We start from the raw sequence: 18249 nt of genomic DNA, 5'->3' as shown, positions 1-18249 counted from the left end.
CATTTCTAGAAGTTTGAAATATCTTTTAAAAGCTAAAAAGGGCCAGCCACCTCAAAAACAACTATCCAACGAGGACTTAGTATTCCCAGTGGTAACTAGAAGCCACATGATTGGTGATGGTGGGGAATAAAATGAAGGAAAGAGAGTGAATCAGCTTGCTTCAGCCCCAGGAGTCATCGACCTTTTGGGGCCAGTGGGTACATTCGGAATATTGTGAAAGTTATGTGGGCACCAGTCATAAAATGGCCGTCATGGGTATGGGGCATAACACAAAATGGCTACTGTGGGGACAACAAAACAGTGTACATACGTTACCTCATCAGGAACCCTATCTGTGTGCTGAAAAGAACCTATGTCACCCCCCACCACCACACTCACTCAGAGAGGTAAGCTTTTTGCACCTCTTCTCTCTTCCCAGCTGAAGGGGGAGAGTTTCTAATCCTGGCATCCAGAGTAAAGAGGAACTGAGCACAAGGTTTTTGTGTGTGTGTGGGGGGGGGTATACAGCAGCATTTTGTTGGTGGTCCTACTTCTCAATATCTAAAACCTATTTACAATGATTTATAACTATTAAAACAAGTTATAAGTATTGTATGGAAAGAAAGCATGTAAGTGACTGCTTATTCTGTAAACTCAGCTCCAACTGAAAGTCTCTCTTGGTTTACACAGTAAAATACAACCATCTTAAAGAGGTAATATCCACACAGCCATATTTCAGGGGAGCTTTTGCTGAGATTATTACCTGCGGAAATGCTGAAGACAGCTTTTCTAACGCCTCTTGAAAGTGTTGTGTTATACCTGCTTCTCTTTTTTCCGTTAGCCAAATGTCATTTGTAGATCCCACTTCACATGTCTCCCACTCTCACTTACGCTTAGGAGCATAATGAGAAATGGACATTTCTCATTTTAAAAAGATTGTCTGAAAACTTCTACACAGCTTCCTGTTGTTAAAAATTCAGCTATTGACAGGCATCAATAGGCACCTTGCAAGGTTTTGTGTTGATGCCTGGTGGTTACGTAATTAAAACTGTGCAGATGGAAGGAAGCAACAAAGCTTAAAATAATTCAAGAGGGAAAGAGTCTGGAGAAGAAAATGTGCCCACATGCCACCTTAAATAGGAGTACTTCAGTCTTTAATACCATACAATGTACTTAACACAGGATTTTATTGCTTATGGTATTTGTTATAACACAAAGAACTTCCAGCTCAGGCTCATCCATGTGGCAGTTCCCTCCCGTGTAACAGGAAGTCCTCCTGAGTCCCTGAAAGGCTGCATAAGCACTGCCTGGGACTTAGACCTTATTGAGTGGACTCTGTCGCCTCAACACCCAGGGAGGCAGGATGTTTCTGGAAGGGAAGAGCAATATATTTTAAACTCCTGCAAGAAGGTTGACGTAAAGTTGCCAGAATAAACTGCTGGACTATTCATTCTGTACCAAGGTGCTCTTGAGTGGGAGCATGGGCTCACTGTTGTGGGGTATTGTCTGTGAATCCAGGAAGGCTGCCTTAACGCACAGAGAGAGAGGCATCTTTGTCATTCTTGGGGGTGATGAAGAGTGTGCAGTAACACTGACTTAATCGCTAATATAAGATGGGAATTGAACATCCCAGTGGCTGTGGCCACTTGTGCAAAGGAAGAGGAAGGTGGTGGGAATGAACAGAGGGGTCTTTGGATGTACCCCCGCCCATGGAAGTCCAAAACACACCTTCTTATTGCCCCCCCCATGAACATATATAAGGTGAAAATGAGATTTCTTCTGGGGTCAAAATATTTCATAAGCACTTCATTATAATTCACTTTTCTTAAAGAGAATTTGGAATGCCAAGGATTTTAGCTCATTAAGTAGAGATGGATTCTCCTGAGGGAAATTGACCCTTCTACCCCATATTCACTGCTATGGTGTTACTTTAGAGGTCTGACTAGAGGTGCTATCATACTGTTACCTGTGAAATGCAGTAAGATAATGAAATCATATTTTTTTCTCATTTGAATTCACTATAGTGTGGAATAAGAGAGATCTCCCTGGAGTCATCTCATTGGACAAAGCTGGCCAATTAATTTAAAAGTATAGGAATAAGAAATACAGTGGTAGCTGGTTAACCTCTTACTGATGAGACTAATATGCAAAGGCTTTAAGCATTGCTCCCCACTGCTAGACACTAAACATATTCACCACATTCTTAAGAATACAATTGGCTCACACAAGGTTTATGTATAGACAGAGACCTGCCTTGTCTTGTTTACACAATGTAACAATAAGTTGGGGGACACTCAAATAGCCTCTTAGCTCCCAAAAATGTGTTAAGGGGTTCCTGATAGTGTTCCACCACCAGCCCCACTAACATACTAGCTATGCTACTGATATCATGTTTTTTGCAACTGTGTAAGGCACCCTTTGAGAGTATCTATGAATGAACTTAAGAGTCCTTCTGGAAGATCCTGGGCTAACCAGTATCCAAAGAATGTGCTGAGTATCTTTACATGGTCACTGAACCTATGGCTTGATTGAGTGATCCCCCTAAATATTGTGTGTGTGCTCTGACGGTTCTTAAGGCACTGATGGCACAAATGTTGCTGGTAAAGGTGACTGTGGTGTTTAATGTATTATAATAGGCCAGACCTAGATTGAGAATAGCCCGAGTCCAGTCCTTTAATATAGGAAGCTGTTTTAAACCAAGTCAGGCCATTGGTCAATCTATTTAGCTCAGTAGTGTTGACAGTGGCTTTCCGGGGTCTCAGACAGCAGACCTTACCCACTCTACCTGAAGATGTCAGGGATTGAACCTGAACTCTCTGTATTCAAAGCAGATGCTTGACTACTAAGCAAAGGATGAATGTTTGTCTCCAACTAAGCACCTGCCCTGCTAGTTTGTAAACTCAAAGTAAGAGTTGAAGCCAGCTGAGAAGCCTAGCTGTCTGGGGGCCACCAAGTCAAGGTGGAATATTCTGCTTAATCTGAGTTGTGCTCCTATATCACACAAAATGCTCTCAGCCATGATTGCTTGAAACCATGTTCCATTGATTTCAATACAGTTTACTTCCAGCAAAGTACATTCTGGAATTTCAGTCTAAATCTGTGGTCATGCCTGGGTATCATAACAAATAAAAAAAATAATTATTTCATATGAGTATTACAAACTTTGGTGGTGCTAAAGAGAATTTGCTTTGCAGCAAAAACTTATATTGTTAGTATTTTGCTTGGGATTTGAAGCAGAGAAGTTGTGTTATTTAGCAGCTCATAATGGGTGTTTCTGCTTGAGTGAATCATGTAATCAAAACACATTGAGATGGAGGGTAGTATCTTAGTGTAACCTTGTCAACTGGGGAAAATACTCCATTTTCTCTGCTTACGTTTTTAAAATGCCCAGACCTGTATGTATGGCTCCAAATAAACAACCTAATTAACTAATTTAACAGCTACATATATTTGGCAAGCTTTCCAAACAACAAAGTTTTTTTGTGTTTTTTTTAAGATATACTAGGCTTGTTATCCAATGCTATTTAGTGGTGGGTTGTGGTTTTAATTACGTTATCTGTATTGCATGATATTTTTGACAGAATTTGGGTAGGAGGAAGGAGACTATTTTCATTTTAGTGTAGATTAGATAATTTGTCAGGTTCTTTCTCACAGTCTTATAAGAATGTATATAAAATGTCAGGGAGCATTATTCCCAAGGTCCTACTCGAGTGTAGGACAAGCTTCCTGACAGATTCTCCAAAGACCAAGAATTATCCCTAAAGCTGCGAGGAACATAGCTGCAGGAAGATAGAGCATAGCTTTTGGCATACTTAATTTCCATATCTTTTCCCCAGTCCGTACATCTCCTTCTTGCTTCACATACATTTCCTTAGAATGGCCAGAGGCCCAGGATCCTACATCACAGAGAGGGGGACTATTAACAGCATGCAGGACACATTCTCTTCCAAGAAAGATTTCAGAGCCACATGTCAAATGCTGGCAGGGACAGAGCCAAATGTGGGTGGAGCAATGACTATAAATGTTATTGTTGTATAGTAAGCTATTCTACCCACCCACCCACACCACTGTATTCCGTCTAGGAAAGAAAGAGTCTATATCAAAGCTCAAGGACACATTTCAGCCATGGAGAATGGGAAGTGAGGCCAATGAGGTACCGGGCATAGGGAAAAAGAGTGTGGCTGAAGAAGTTGTGTGGCTTGGAGAGTGTCCTAAGGGAAAGGTAGAGATGGGGCAGAGCAAGGTGAGTGCGGTGGGTGCGGGCTGCCCTGAGTGTCACCTCTGAGAGGGGTGACAAAATGCTGTGCGGCAGTCAACGTCTGTGAGAGATGGTGTGGTTTTGGCATCCACAGGCTTCCCACTGCCAAAAGAGTCCGCCTGCCTTGTTGCAAGGCATGCAATATCCGCAAAAAAAGGCTCAACCACTCTGGCTCTCCCCCCCCCCCCCCCCCATGAAAGCAAGTCAAACTATTTTTGCAGGCAATATATTTTAAAAAAAACACCAGTGTGTGTGTGGGGGGGGGGACAAGATTTTTTTTGTCCCAGGTACCACCTGATCTTGCTACGCCACTGGGTAGAGAAGCTTGGATGATTACAATTGGACCCTGGGCCTGAGGTTCCCCACCTCTGTTTTTAGGATTATCCTGTATGATAAAACTAAAGTTTAAAAGCAGGTGTAACTTAAGCAGGAATAGCTTGATTTTAAAAAGGGGAACATCTAGCATGAACATCTGCTAGCATGAAAAATCTTCTACACAAATATGAAAGTTACACGAGTTGTGTCCTCCTTTGCCTCTGTTCATCCTACTTGTTGTCGTCATGGCTGGCTGAAGCACCTTTTCAGGGTCAGATCAAATTAGGAACTCTTCAATCTGGCCCCTACCAGGGCCTGAGTGTCAGAGGGATAGGCCTGTAGCAACCTTAGAGGTGAAGAAAAGGTGAGGCAGCAATGTTCAGAATTAAGCAATGTGACTTGCTTGGATGATAAGAAGTCCCAAGAAATCCCAGACTTTTATACCTAGGTAGATGACAGATCATGACTGTCAGCATTAAGGATTCCTGGTACCCACTCATCATCAATCACAGCTCTGAATTCACTCAATGACTATAAACACAGAGCAGCCAGGCTGGCTCATTTTGCAGAAATTGCAAGAATTGCAAGAAAAAAATGCATTTTTCTTTCTTTCTTTCTAAACCTTGTAGGCACTTAGTTTTTTAAAAAAACAAAAGTTAAGAATTTGAGCTCAGAAATTATTTATCCTTCCTACCTGCCTTTCCATACCCCACCCCACCCAACCCAACCCTGTCCAATACCTATCCTGAAGCTCAGGATATTTATCAGTATCTATCCAGCCTTGCTTGGAAAGTGATTCTGAACTCAGGGTGTCACCATTCTGCCTTTAAAGCCCTGAACTTGTAGCCAGCTTTGTCTTACGAGTTATATAGCTGTAAGATATGAAGTAATAAACCAAATATACTACTTCACAAGGTGCAAAGAGTTTGGTAGGCCTGCTTCTTAAAGTCAATGATCCCAGCATAGTCAAATGGATCGTAGAATTTTGCATATGCACTAAATCTCATTGGAATTAATTACACTTTTCACGTGCAGCATTTCAGCCTCAATTAGTGGGTGTGAAGTGGCCTGTTTGTTCAGTGGAAGGAGGTGGGCAGAGTTATGCCTCTGCACTTTCTTGCATTAGGAATGCAACAGTGCAAATTAAAAGACATCTGTGATGTGGGCATCTGCACCTCCCTAGTCTTTCCTTTTCCTTTGGTTCAGCTCACCTCTGTGACTTTGGCAGGAGAGAAAGCATTAGCAGCCGCTTGAAATAACTCCCTGGGAAAGCAGTTAACCTCCAGTCTGTTGACGCACCATTCGTGTTGGTGTGCCAACTCTCCTTCCTTCCATTTACAGTTCAGACCTGTCCCATTACCTGCCTAATAAAGTGAGAGGGAAGATAATCACCATAGTCATTATGGTAGCCAGCTTGTGCAGATCTGTGAAGATGCCATGACTTTGGCATCCTGGGGCTTGTGCTATCAAGTGAGATAGACACATCAGCCAGTGCCTGATGCTGCCACTTAATTTATTATGCCTTGATGAGTGGACAGTCTTTTTTTCCAAGGGAACCTTTTCTCCCCTCATGTATAGCTGCAATGTTCTTTCTGCTTTTTACAGATGCTTTGCCAAAGGTTGAGGAATTGAGGAGATTGTATATTTCCTATCATCATCATTGCAGACACACATTAATCCCAGTTTAAAGACAAAAAATGTTTCACACAGCAGCACACCCCCTTTTAATGGATTCTGATATTAACAGGTTAAAGCGTAGCTAAATGAACAGCATCCTAATAGCTTTTGACTTGTGATCACAACTATTGTGTGGGGCAAGGCTATATGTTACCTTAAGACTATTGCTATAGGCCTAAGTCTATCTACCTGCCATCTTCAATTTTAGGTAATATGTAGTCTAGCCATATTATGTAACTTCCAAATGAAGCAATCACAGAACTATATAATTGTAGGGTTGGAAGGGATCCTGAGAGTCATCTAATCTAAGCCCCTGCAATGTAAAAATCACAACAAAAGCATCCATGACAGATCCAACCTCTGCTTAAAAACCTCTAAGGAAGAAGAGTTCATCACATTCTGAGTGATTCCATTCCACACAACAGTTCTTACTGTCAGAAAGTTATTCCTGGTGTTTAGTCAGAATCTCCTTTCTTGTAACTTGAAGCCTCACCTTCCTTGTGACCGCCCTTTAGATGTTTGAAGACAGCTGTCATATCTCCTCTCAGTCTCCTCTCTTCCAGGTTACAAATACCCAGCTCCTTCAACAATTCTTCATAAGGCTTGGTTTCTAAACCCTTTATCAGCGCATGTTCCAGCTTGTCAAAATCCTTCTTAAATTGTGGTTCACAGAACTGGAGACAGTACTCCAGGTGACGAAGGCAGACTAGAGTGGTACTATTGCTTCCCTTGATCGGGACACTATACTTCTGTTGATGCAGCCTAGAATAGCATTAGCTTCTTTTGCTGCTATGTCACACTGTAGGCTCATGTTAACCTTGTGGTATACTGAGATCCCTAGATCCTTTTCACATGTATCAGCATGACTTATTTTTTAGAAACCCATGCTGGGTCTTAGTAATCAAAGCATCCTTTTCTGAGGGCTGACAGGCTGACCATTTAGTTATATATCCTAGGACCTTTCCTGATATCGACTGGTCAGTACTTACAAGTAGGGTCTGTATTGTGGAAGACCCTCCATGAATATTCTCCCCTGGCAGCTACATCACAATATTTCTTTTTTACCCAGGAATTTTAATCTGCTGTAATTCTTAGTTTTGTTTTTAATATATTCCATTGGATTTTAAAAAATATATATATAATATGATGTTGGCTTGTACATTATCCTGAAATCCCCCAAAGGCGAAGGATGGTAGATAAATGTTTTAAATAAGGAAAAAATCCATAATTTAACCAATTCTGTTTCTTTGCAGGTCTTCCAAGGGAACAGCAATGCTGACAGTGTCATGCAGCATAAGTTTCTGCACTCAGTGAAAGCTCGTTTTGTGCGCTTCATTCCTTTGAAATGGAGTCAAAGTGGGAATATTGGCCTGCGGGTTGAAGTTTTTGGGTGTACATACAGTAAGTATTTCCTATGATTTGGCAGAAATGCCACATTTCTACTGAACTGCTGGGTACCACATTGTAAACTTCCCTCTGTTTACAACCTCTGTTGCTAGACCATTGCACTCACTGCATAGCTACAAACTGAACCTGTCACCAGATGTCTACTCAGTAGGAAACTGTAGTCACTGCCACTCTCTGACAAACAGTGTAATGCCACCCACGAAACAGCTGCTTGTCTCATTTGCCCTTTTAGCAATGTGCAGAATGGCCTACAATGTTGCGGAATTATAATATATGCAAGCACAACCATTTTTAAAGTTTAATTTCTTCTGCTGCAGATGGGCGAATCAGCCTTAAATTAATTTTTAATAATGGAGAAACATGTGCCTGTGATTGCCTTTTATTATATTCTAGTCATGACTATTTAAAAACACAGCAAAATGCCAGCGTAGCAAGTTGTTACTGAAATAGTTTTATTCTAGAAAGAAATGTTTTCTTAATAAGCAATCAACTGAAGTTTTATTTGCATAAGCGTATTGTAGAAGCTGGAGCTTTAAGATAGATGCCCATTAAAATGCCAGATGAAGATGAAAGTTTCGAGGGTCCCAAAGACTGGGGAAAACAGAAATACCATTTAGTTAGGAGTGCCCTGAGTTGGGGAAAGGTGGGTAAATATGAAAGTCAAATAATATGAAAGTTTTGTTGTTGTTTAGTCGTTTAGTCGTGTCCGACTCTTTGTGACCCCATGGACCAGAGCACGCCAGGCACTTCTGTCTTCCACTGCCTCCCGCAGTTTGGTCAGACTCATGTTTGTAGCTTCAAGAACACCGTCCAACCATCTCGTCCTCTGTCGTCCCCTTCTCCTTGTGCCCTCCATCTTTCCCAACATCAGGGTCTTTTCCAGGGAGTCTTCTCTTCTCATGAGGTGGCCAAAGTATTGGAGTCTCAATATGAAAGTTTAACTCTTATCAAATAATGTGAAAGTTTAACTCTTATCTTGTACAGTGGTACCTCGGGTTACATACGCTTCAGGTTACATATGCTTCAGGTTACAGACTCCGCTAACCCAGAAATAGTACCTCAGGTTAAGAACTTTGCTTCAGGATAAGAACAGAAATCGTGCTCTGGCGGTGCAGCTGCAGCAGGAGGCCCCATTAGCTAAAGTGGTGCTTCATTTTAAGAACAGTTTCAGGTTAAGAACGGACCTCCAGAATGAATTAAGTACTTAACCTGAGGTACCACTGTATAATTAAAAGGTTCCAAATTGCACTGAGGATTCTTAATATGTTAACCTGAATGCACATAAAATCCATTCTGCTGAATGTGAGACGGTTGAAGTGGAGTTGGTACATGCAAGGATATTGTGAGCAAGGCTTGTGGAAGTGTCTGCAACCCTCTCCCTCCTCTAAGATCATACATGTTCAACTTGAACGCCTGAATAGAGCCATTGTCGCCAGTGATGAAATAATGTGTGTTTCCCTCTGAATAGCTCAGCACATAGAGATTGTTTCAGTTACCTTTGCTCTGTACTCAGAAGTGACAGCTGAACAAGGGGAAGTGGTACAAACTGCGGGGGGGGGGGGGGAGTCAGTCACCATCAGCTCTTAAAAACTGGGCCTGGGAGAAAAAACAGCTTCCTGAAGACAATGAAAAATAGGTTATGAAAATGCCTTAGTAGTCTTGAGTTCTTGTCTCCCCCAGGGTCCATTGTTGACAGGCTCTTTGGGAAGGGAAAGACTGCACTGTACCAAGTGTGCATGTGTGGGGTACAGGGAAGCCAACTTGAACAGTTTTAAAAGAGGATTAGACAAATTCACAGAGGCTATGGCCATCATTGACTACTAGCCATGATGGTTATGCCCTGCCTCCATGGTTAGAGGCAGTAATGTTTCTGAAAACCAGTTTCTTGAAAGCCCCAGGAGGGGAGAGGGCTCTCATGCTTAGACTCTCCTTGCAGGTTTCCTGCAGGCATCAGGTTGGCCGCTGTGAGAACAGGATGCTGTACTAGATGTTGATGATTAAGATTAAAATTTGTATACTGCTCTATACCCCCAGGTCTCAGGTCAGTTTACATTGTCCTGATCCAGCTCTTTATATGATCCTTTTATGTCCTGCTTTTTTTGTGAAGAGACTGTGTTGTGCTGAGCAGCAGAGAATAATCTGCTTCAACATACTCCTATTGCCTGTTCCCTTTCCTCTTCGCCTTCTTCAAAGGAAGGATTTTTACAAAAGGTCAGTCAGGCTATGCTAAAGGGATAGGTATTTTTTTTTTTTACTTAGAGGACTAATGATTCTTGATCTCCACATATACTTTATTGTTGCTTTCAGGGCTAAAATAAGAGGAAAGTCTTGTATCTGACAGCCTAATGTTGTCAAAGAAGAGGAAATAGAAGGGGAAACAAGGGCAGAAGGATTGTGGATGAGCAAATAATATTACTGCAGAGTGCAAATATTTGGTAACATTAGCAGGAGGTGAAAGGTTTGAGGCAAGCTTTGCAAAAAAATCCCCCAATAATAACAGAAGTAAGTCCTTTGGCCGGAGGCAAGCTGCAAGTACATCTAGAATCTTTCTGTATTCCAGTGTTTCCTGGTAGAACAGGACTAGTGACATATCTAGTGCATTAAAGTGCCTCTCTCTCTCTTTTTTTAAAGGTGACCCGTGGTGTGCCCACCCAAAAAAGTGTCTGATGTTGTCAGAGACTAACAGGATTCTTAAGTGTGTGGTGGGGGCAGGGGACCAAGAGAGTGACCCAAGAGAAGGGACCAACAATTTATGGGATTTGATGCCGCTCACAAGGCAGGAGCCAGGACAGGGTTGGAGAGAAAGAGTCAGGTCAGTTTGAGGTGGAGGAAGACGCTCTAGATGTGGCAGAAGAAGAAGAGGCTTTTCAGCCTGCAGATGGGTCAGTACACTCCCCACATCCTCCTCCCTACTGTCCCCTAGAACCAGGAGGAGCTTGAAGCAGAAATAGCAGCAGTGACTTCCGAGCAGGAGAAGTCAGGGAAGGGTATATAAAACATCAGGGGGCAGATGTCTCCTGTTGCTGCAACTACTCCTCAGGGTTAGACAGGTGTCATACATAATGTCAGGTTTGGGGCAAGTATGGACATGACTGTCAAGGAACAATCCGAGTCTTAGCACACTCCTGATGCCTTCCTGGCAAGCAGGACTTGCTGTCAACGCAATGAGAAGTCTCTGGAATCATCTCTGCAAATGAGTTCCTCATGGTGAACTGCATAGTGCAGCCACTCACTACCTAAAGTGGGCTTGATCTCAGTACCCATAGCTGATCAGTGCTAACAACAAGCAGACTGGGATTGGTGTTTACAAGCCAACAATACAAAAGTAGTTCTCCTCAAGCAGCATCTACAAAGGGGGGAAAAATTACTTTGGGCACCATTGTGCTGTCAGGTGGCTGATAGCTTTGTTCGCCTATCAAAATAGCCCACGGGGGTAGCGGATAGGGGTAGTTGGAAGATATTCCCCACCCCTGCTCTATAACATGCCCCAAACCTTTTCTATATCTAGATGGCAATTGTGACAAAACTGTACATAACCTTAGTATGGACTGCAGGAACTGTGTGGTCTCTCCCACTAGAGATATTTCAGAGTCTGCTGGCTTTTTCCTTTCTTTAAATCTCAAGTGCACAGAAAATGAAAAGTGATGAGCTGGACAAGGGAATAAAAGGGAACCTGATTGTGAATTAATTAGAAGAGCAGTTGGGTGACTGCCAAGCTGTTACCGTTTGTTTAGGAGCAAAGCCAGGAGAACAGGGCTTTGAGTTAAGTGTCTCATTAGAACACCAAGGGTAAAATCAAAGCATGTGTTTCATTAGATGCACCCTCTCCCCATCATGTCATGTCTTGTTGCTTAAAAAGCCCTATATACTTATGCAGTATATAATATATTATATTATATACAGTATATTATGCAGTATATATATCCTCCTTCATGGATCACTGCCTTGCCGTGGCGAAGGGGCTTGAATAACTCAGAGAAGCTATGAGCTATGCCGTGCAGGGCCACCCAAGATGGACAGGTCATAGTGGAGAGTTTTGACCAAACGTGATCCACCTGGAGCAGGAACTGGCAAGCCACTCCAGTATCCCTGCCAAGAAAACTCCATGGACAAAGACAGCAAGGTTATGCTTAAAATTCTACAAGGCAGGCTTAAGCAGTATGTGGACCGAGAACTCCCAGAAGTGCAAGCTGGATTTAGAAGAGGCAGAGGAACCAGAGACCAAATTGCAAACATGCGCTGGATTATGGAGAAAGCTAGAGAGTTCCAGAAAGACATCTACTTCTGCTTCATTGACTATGCAAAAGCCTTTGACTGTGTTGACCACAGCAAACTATGGCAAGTTCTTAAAGAAATGGGAGTGCCTGATCACCTCATCTGTCTCCTGAGAAATCTCTATGTGGGACAAGAAGCTACAGTTAGAACTGGATATGGAACAACTGATTGGTTCAAAATTGGGAAAGGAGTACGACAAGGCTGTATATTGTCCCCCTGCTTATTTAACTTATATGCAGAATTCATCATGCGAAAGGCTGGGCTGGATGAATCCCAAGCCGGAATTAAGATCGCCGGAAGAAATATCAACAACCTCAGATATGCAGATGACACAACCTTGATGGCAGAAAGTGAGGAGGAATTAAAGAACCTTTTAATGAGGGTGAAAGAGGAGAGCGCAAAATATGGTCTGAAGCTCAACATCAAAAAAACGAAGATCATGGCCACTGGTCCCATCACCTCCTGGCAAATAGAAGGGGAAGAAATGGAGGCAGTGAGAGATTTTATTTTCTTGGGCTCCATGATCACTGCAGATGGTGACAGCAGTCACGAAATTAAAAGACGCCTGCTCCTTGGGAGAAAGGCGATGGCAAATCTAGACAACATCTTAAAAAGTAGAGACATCACCTTACCAACAAAGGTCCGTATAGTTAAAGCCATGGTTTTCCCAGTAGTGATGTATGGAAGTGAGAGCTGGACCATAAAGAAGGCTGATCGCCGAAGAATTGATGCTTTTGAATTATGGTGCTGGAGGAGACTCTTGAGAGTCTCATGGACTGCAAGAAGATCAAACGCATCCATTCTTAAGGAAATCAGACCTGAGTGCTCACTGGAAGGACAGATCGTGAAGTTGAGGCTCCAATACTTTGGCCACCTCATGAGAAGAGAAGACTCCCTGGAAAAGACCCTGATGTTGGGAAAGATGGAGGGCACAAGGAGAAGGGGACGACAGAGGATGAGATGGTTGGATAGTGTTCTCGAAGCTACAAACTTGAGCCTGACCAAACTGCGGGAGGCGGTGGAAGACAGGAGTGCCTGGCGTGCTCTGGTCCATGGGGTCACGAAGAGTCGGACACGACTAAACGACTAAACAACAACAACAACAACTTATGCAGTAGACAACCAATCTTAAATGTATTGAAATGTGTTGATCAAGATGAACAGTGATCGAAACCACAAGTATTGATCTGACATTTTTGCATGGATCTGTCATCGGAATCTCAAGATCAATATGACCAACACCAAAATTATAATCTTTCCTTCCAAGTTTTGATTTTCTTATTCACTCTCTTCAACCATTGGCAACATCACCACCCACTTTGTTAACCAGGCACGAAGCCTTGCTTGTATCCTTTCTCTCCTTTGCTTCCATATTATGACCATTACCGAATCACATTACTTCTATTACAAAAATGTAGCTCACCTCTCTGTACTCTCAGCAAAAACTACCACCAATGTCCTTTTAGCTTTCTGACATTTTTTCTTCCTAGTCTTCCATTATCTCACCTTAATCTGTTCACTCACCTCTTTTCAACAGTTCCATGCAAAAATTGTGGACCTCTCCCATTGTTCTGACCACATGACACCCTTTCTTTAAAAATGTACACAGGTTTCCTTTGTCAAACTCTCTGTGGTCTTGCCCCCCTTTACTCTCTGCACTTAAACCATATCCCCAACATTATTTGCCTATTACTTTCATCCATCCAACTCTATCAGTTCCCCTAGGGTCTCATGAAACAAACTCTGCCCTTATGCATGAAATTGTTTCTCACAAGCCCTCTGTACAATTGTTCCCCTTATTTCCTTCAAATGCTTCTTCAACGCTTCCTTTTTTTCAATGGAGCTTTTGATTACTTGGTTCAAACACTAATCTGCCAGTAAGAGTAAATACATACAGTTGATATCAGTATGTGTCTCCTTTCCCTCCCTTTCCTGTCTTTTCCTATATTCGTTTTTAGGTTGTAGGCTCCTTGCAACATGAACCTTTCAAATCAGTTATTTGTAAAGTGTCATGTACACAGATGGTGCTGTAATAATAATAATAAGTATTATAATAAGTATAATGCAGTAGTAGTAGCAGTAATAGTAGTAGTATTGCACTATAGTTGTCTTAGAATGGAGCATCTCATCCAGAGTTCAGCTGCTTATCTGAGGGACAGTTGCAAAATTTGCTCATGTTGCTTTCCTTCCTTCCTTCCTTCCTTCCTTCCTTCCTTCCTTCCTTCCTTCCTTCCTTCCTTCCTGCAACGCCCTTTGGTGTTATTCCCAACACTCAATTAAGATTAACTAAAGAGAGAGGGGAGCCATATGCACTAGGTCTACCCACTCACCCTGGCCCCAATACTCTCCTTGTTATTTTGGTTCACAGGGGGGAGCCTGCATGCATTCAGGAGGCTTCCCATTCATTGACAGCAGATGGATAATGCGGAAGGAGGGCTGGCAGAACTTTTGGGGTGGGGCCAGCGTGCCTTGCATGCACTCTATTTATTGCTCCATACAATCTTGAATTGCCTGAACAAGGCTATAGATTTTCCAGGGTAACATATCGTTTTGTTTTCTGTGTTAGAGTAAAAAGAAAAGAAAAGAAAACCTGGCCAACAAGACTATATACAGAACAAATGCAGAAACCATTTACTCCCTAATCCCAAACAGCAATCTGATCATGATGACAAGACAAACAACCAGAGTTATATCAGAGGACAAGTGGAGACAAATGGCAAGCTGATTGTTTGGGATGCCTGGAGGGAAAACAGGTTATCATTACATTTCAGAAAGGTCTTGTTAGCTTTATCACTGGCAAATTCTGCTGACCAATGGCAGCATTTTTTTTTAATGGGAAGAGATTGATGGCCACACTTCAAATGCTGATTGTATTCTACAACTTACATAGTAGTCTAAAAGCATCAGCACAATCCAGCATAAATTCTGCTAACTGACTAGGAAGAAGTGTATGTAAGGGAGAGAGAGAAAGAGAAGGGGAGGGGAAGAGCATTACAATTCAATGAGTGCAGGAAACGCTTTGCTTTCAGAAGTTAGGAAGCCTGACTTCACCTTGTGCTTTCATATTATGCTTTTGGAGAAAATGATTGTGCAAACCTCCCTTATCCTACCTCTTCTTTTCCTGCACTGATTGTGTCTTTCATGCCATAAGATAAAATTAATGTACTGGAGAGAAATGCTTATGAACTGAAAGGAGTGATAGCTGAAGTCTTCATAGCAGAGTAAGAGAAAATGGATAAAGTAACTATTGGGATCAGCCTGGCTGAACAAGAAATCTATGGCAATACCTTTAGGGATGCCAGAAATCTGAGTATCCTCTGTGACATTGCAGGGATCCTGGAGTGTGACCTGGAGTGTTCATGAAGTACAGCTACTTTGTGGGGGGAATGACAAAATATCACAGACCATCATTAGTATCAAACTCATGCCTTAGTTGCAGTAGAACTCCTGAGACCTGTGATCATCCCACCATGTTGGCTGCTAATGCTAGGTCTGAAAAGCCTGAGGGGAACTCTCAACTCCACACCCAAAAATCCCCAGCGAGGTCTGAGCATCCTCAGTGGCCACAAAATGTTGAGTTCCAGTTGGAAAATAAAAATTAGGGAAGGGGGACTAGAATGTGCTTATAATATATGTGAGGAAGACACAGTTGGCTGGCTGTCAACCTGAAAAGGAACACTCCTGCTAGGAGGTGAGTATATTCTGACACGCACACATATATCTTGCAGGTCACACTTGTTTCTACTTCTGTACACTTTGCCTAAGTGTTCCAGTGGCCCTCCCTGCTTTGTCACAATAAATTTCTGATTTCGACTCCCTTAATGGGAGTTGATGCCATTTTTTTTCTTTTCAGAAAGTCATCTTTTTAAGCTTTGCTTCATCTCCAAACTGCATGAAGTGTATGGTTTTTGACATGTAAGAAGTTCTTATTATGCTTAAGCAGAAGCCAGTGATTTGTTGTCATGCAAACTGTCACTGATGACTTCTGAATGTCATGAGTGCTAGCTTTGTAGGTGTCATCTGTTTGTTTTGCTTAGGGTTCTTCATTCCCCCACAGATTTCATGTCAACAGTGGAGCAGAAGTCTGACATAATATACTCCCCCACCACATGACAATGCTGCTCTACTGAATCCATGTATACAGAAGGATGAGAACATACACAATATGCCGTTGCCAAGTAACAACAAACCATTAAAACTTGTAGTAGAGTTAACCCCACTCCAACTTTGGTTTATAGGAAGCTCTTCTCTGCCTTGTCATTGGGCAGACATTGCATTCCTGCATTTAATTTCCCACTACCCCTTAGTAGGGATGGGCAAATCGGACAGTTTTGGTTTCTCTTAGGGCTCATCCAGACTGCCTTTTGTGCCACGTTTCTAGGCACAGGTCCAGGATTTAAAGCTGAGTGTCTGAATGTTTTGGTTTTTTTCGTTTTGTCCTGGCACTTTCCCTGGGAAACCCCATATTTTACCACTGAATCAGAGCAAACAGCAATTGGATTTTCTGTGGATTGTCATTTGCTCTGATTCAGCAGTAAAAAATGGGTTTTCCCAGAGAAAGTACTGGGACAAACAACAATGATAACAACAACACTAGGACCCCCATCATGCAGCCTGGACACTGAGGTCCAGCTCCGATGGCCTTCCCTCACTGCGAGAAGTGAAGCTACAGGGAACCAGATAGAGGGCCTTCTCGGTAGTGGTGCCCGCCCTATGGAACACCCTCCCATCAGATGTCAAGGAAATAAACAACTATCTGACTTTTAGAAGACAGCTGAAGGAAGCCTTGTTTAGCCAGCATGGGTAGGTAAGCTAAGGTCCAGGGGCCAGATCTGGCCCAATCGCCTTCTAAATCCGGCCCGCGGACAGTACGGGAATCAGCGTGTTTTTACATGAGTAGAATGTGCCCTTTTATTTAAAATGCATCTCTGGGTTATTTGTGGGGCATAGGAAATCGTTCAATTCCCCCCACAAAATATAGTCCAACCCCCCACAAGGTCTGAGGGACAGTGGACTGGTCCTCTGCTGAAAAAGTTTGCTGACCCCTGCCCTAGTTATATGCAGACATTATTTGGCTGGAGATTTGCAGAAGTGCGAATTTCAATGGGTGGTTGTGTTTTGGTACACATGGTGCAGTTTAGGTAAGCTCACTTTTAAATGTGAATTGATTTTCTCCCGCAGTAAGTCAGGCTGGTGCCATTCACCTTATTTTGAATCAGAATCGGCTCACTAAAACCCTTTTTCTGCCTTAAATGAAAAATGGCAATTCTCACTGGTATGGTGCAGAAAAACCACAACTCATTCCTTGCAAGTATCAGGGGGATTATTTTCATTTCCCCTCTCATTTGGAAATAACCAGTCACCAACTGATGGATTTTATTTTATCTTTTTGCTGGAGTGAGGGGGTGGGTAAGCAGAGCGTTAAGAAAAACAAATAGGGAATAGGCACCAGAAGATTGAATGTGATGCAAAAAGCACAAAGATTGTACTGGTTAATATCATAATTGCATCTTAAAAGAGCAAGAAGGCAGTCTGAAAAAAAGATGTGGATGTATTGTTTCAAAGCAGTAAGAATTTAGATTGTGAGCACCTTTAAAGCACATTCACAGCCCTCATTCCCTCAAAGAATCTGGGACACCGTGGTTTAAGCATTGCTGGGAACTGTAACTACTGATCCAGAACTCATTGAGGGAAATAATATGCTTCAAGTGTGTTTTAAAGGTACAGTATTTACACAGTCATAGGCTGGGTGAGACCTGCCATGCAAGGGGAGGATGCATCCTTTTTCAGGTGCCACCATGAGTGGGAAATAAAAAAAGGCCAGAATTTGTATCTGAATGGTGCAGGATGACTTTTTAAAGAGATGGACCTCTTTGCATAGGTCGAGGGATGGTCACCATTTGGTCTCTGCTTCAGGCAGCAGAATATACTGATTTGACACTGAACTTGAATGCACAAATATTTCCAAAGACTATGGAATCCCTAAAGATTTGTAGGCTTGACCATGTAGTATTGAAATTATTTTATTCTAGATGGCTGCTGTGCCTCAGTTCAACCAAATCAGTTAATAGGATCAAGGTTTTGTATCTTTACAAATTCTGAGAAGTTGATGTCAAATATAGCTGCTAAAGGGAGAAGGCTGGGGCATTATGTGACTTGATGTGGCTGCAGCTTTCATTGCAAAGAAATGCTTTTGTGCAGAAGTTCACACAGTTTTGCACGTGCCACCACAAACATCAGAAGAAAAAGTTGGTGGAGACATGGCCTGTCCAATTTGTGCAGTGAGCCACTGTGCATTAACAATTCACCCATGTGAAGATAATGATTTTTAGCATTGT

At 42.4% G+C, this 18249-nt stretch overlaps 1 protein-coding gene across 2 annotated transcripts in view; it reads left to right on the top strand.

Moving 5' to 3' along the window:
• The window catches only part of CNTNAP5 (contactin associated protein family member 5), a 294516-nt gene that overhangs the window by 111644 nt on the left and 164623 nt on the right, over positions 1 to 18249 (top strand). For both annotated transcript variants that reach the window (XM_028742744.2, XM_028742734.2), the window contains one exon: positions 7483 to 7630. In XM_028742744.2, coding sequence (XP_028598577.2) covers positions 7483 to 7630 — 148 coding nt within the window. The remainder of the gene's footprint in view (positions 1 to 7482; positions 7631 to 18249) is intronic.

The sequence above is a fragment of the Podarcis muralis genome, chromosome 1, assembly GCF_964188315.1.
Source record: "Podarcis muralis chromosome 1, rPodMur119.hap1.1, whole genome shotgun sequence".
NCBI classification, from domain to species: Eukaryota; Metazoa; Chordata; class Lepidosauria; order Squamata; family Lacertidae; genus Podarcis; species Podarcis muralis.
Note: the sequence above shows the minus strand (reverse complement) of the source record. Positions and strands in the feature narration are given on the sequence as shown.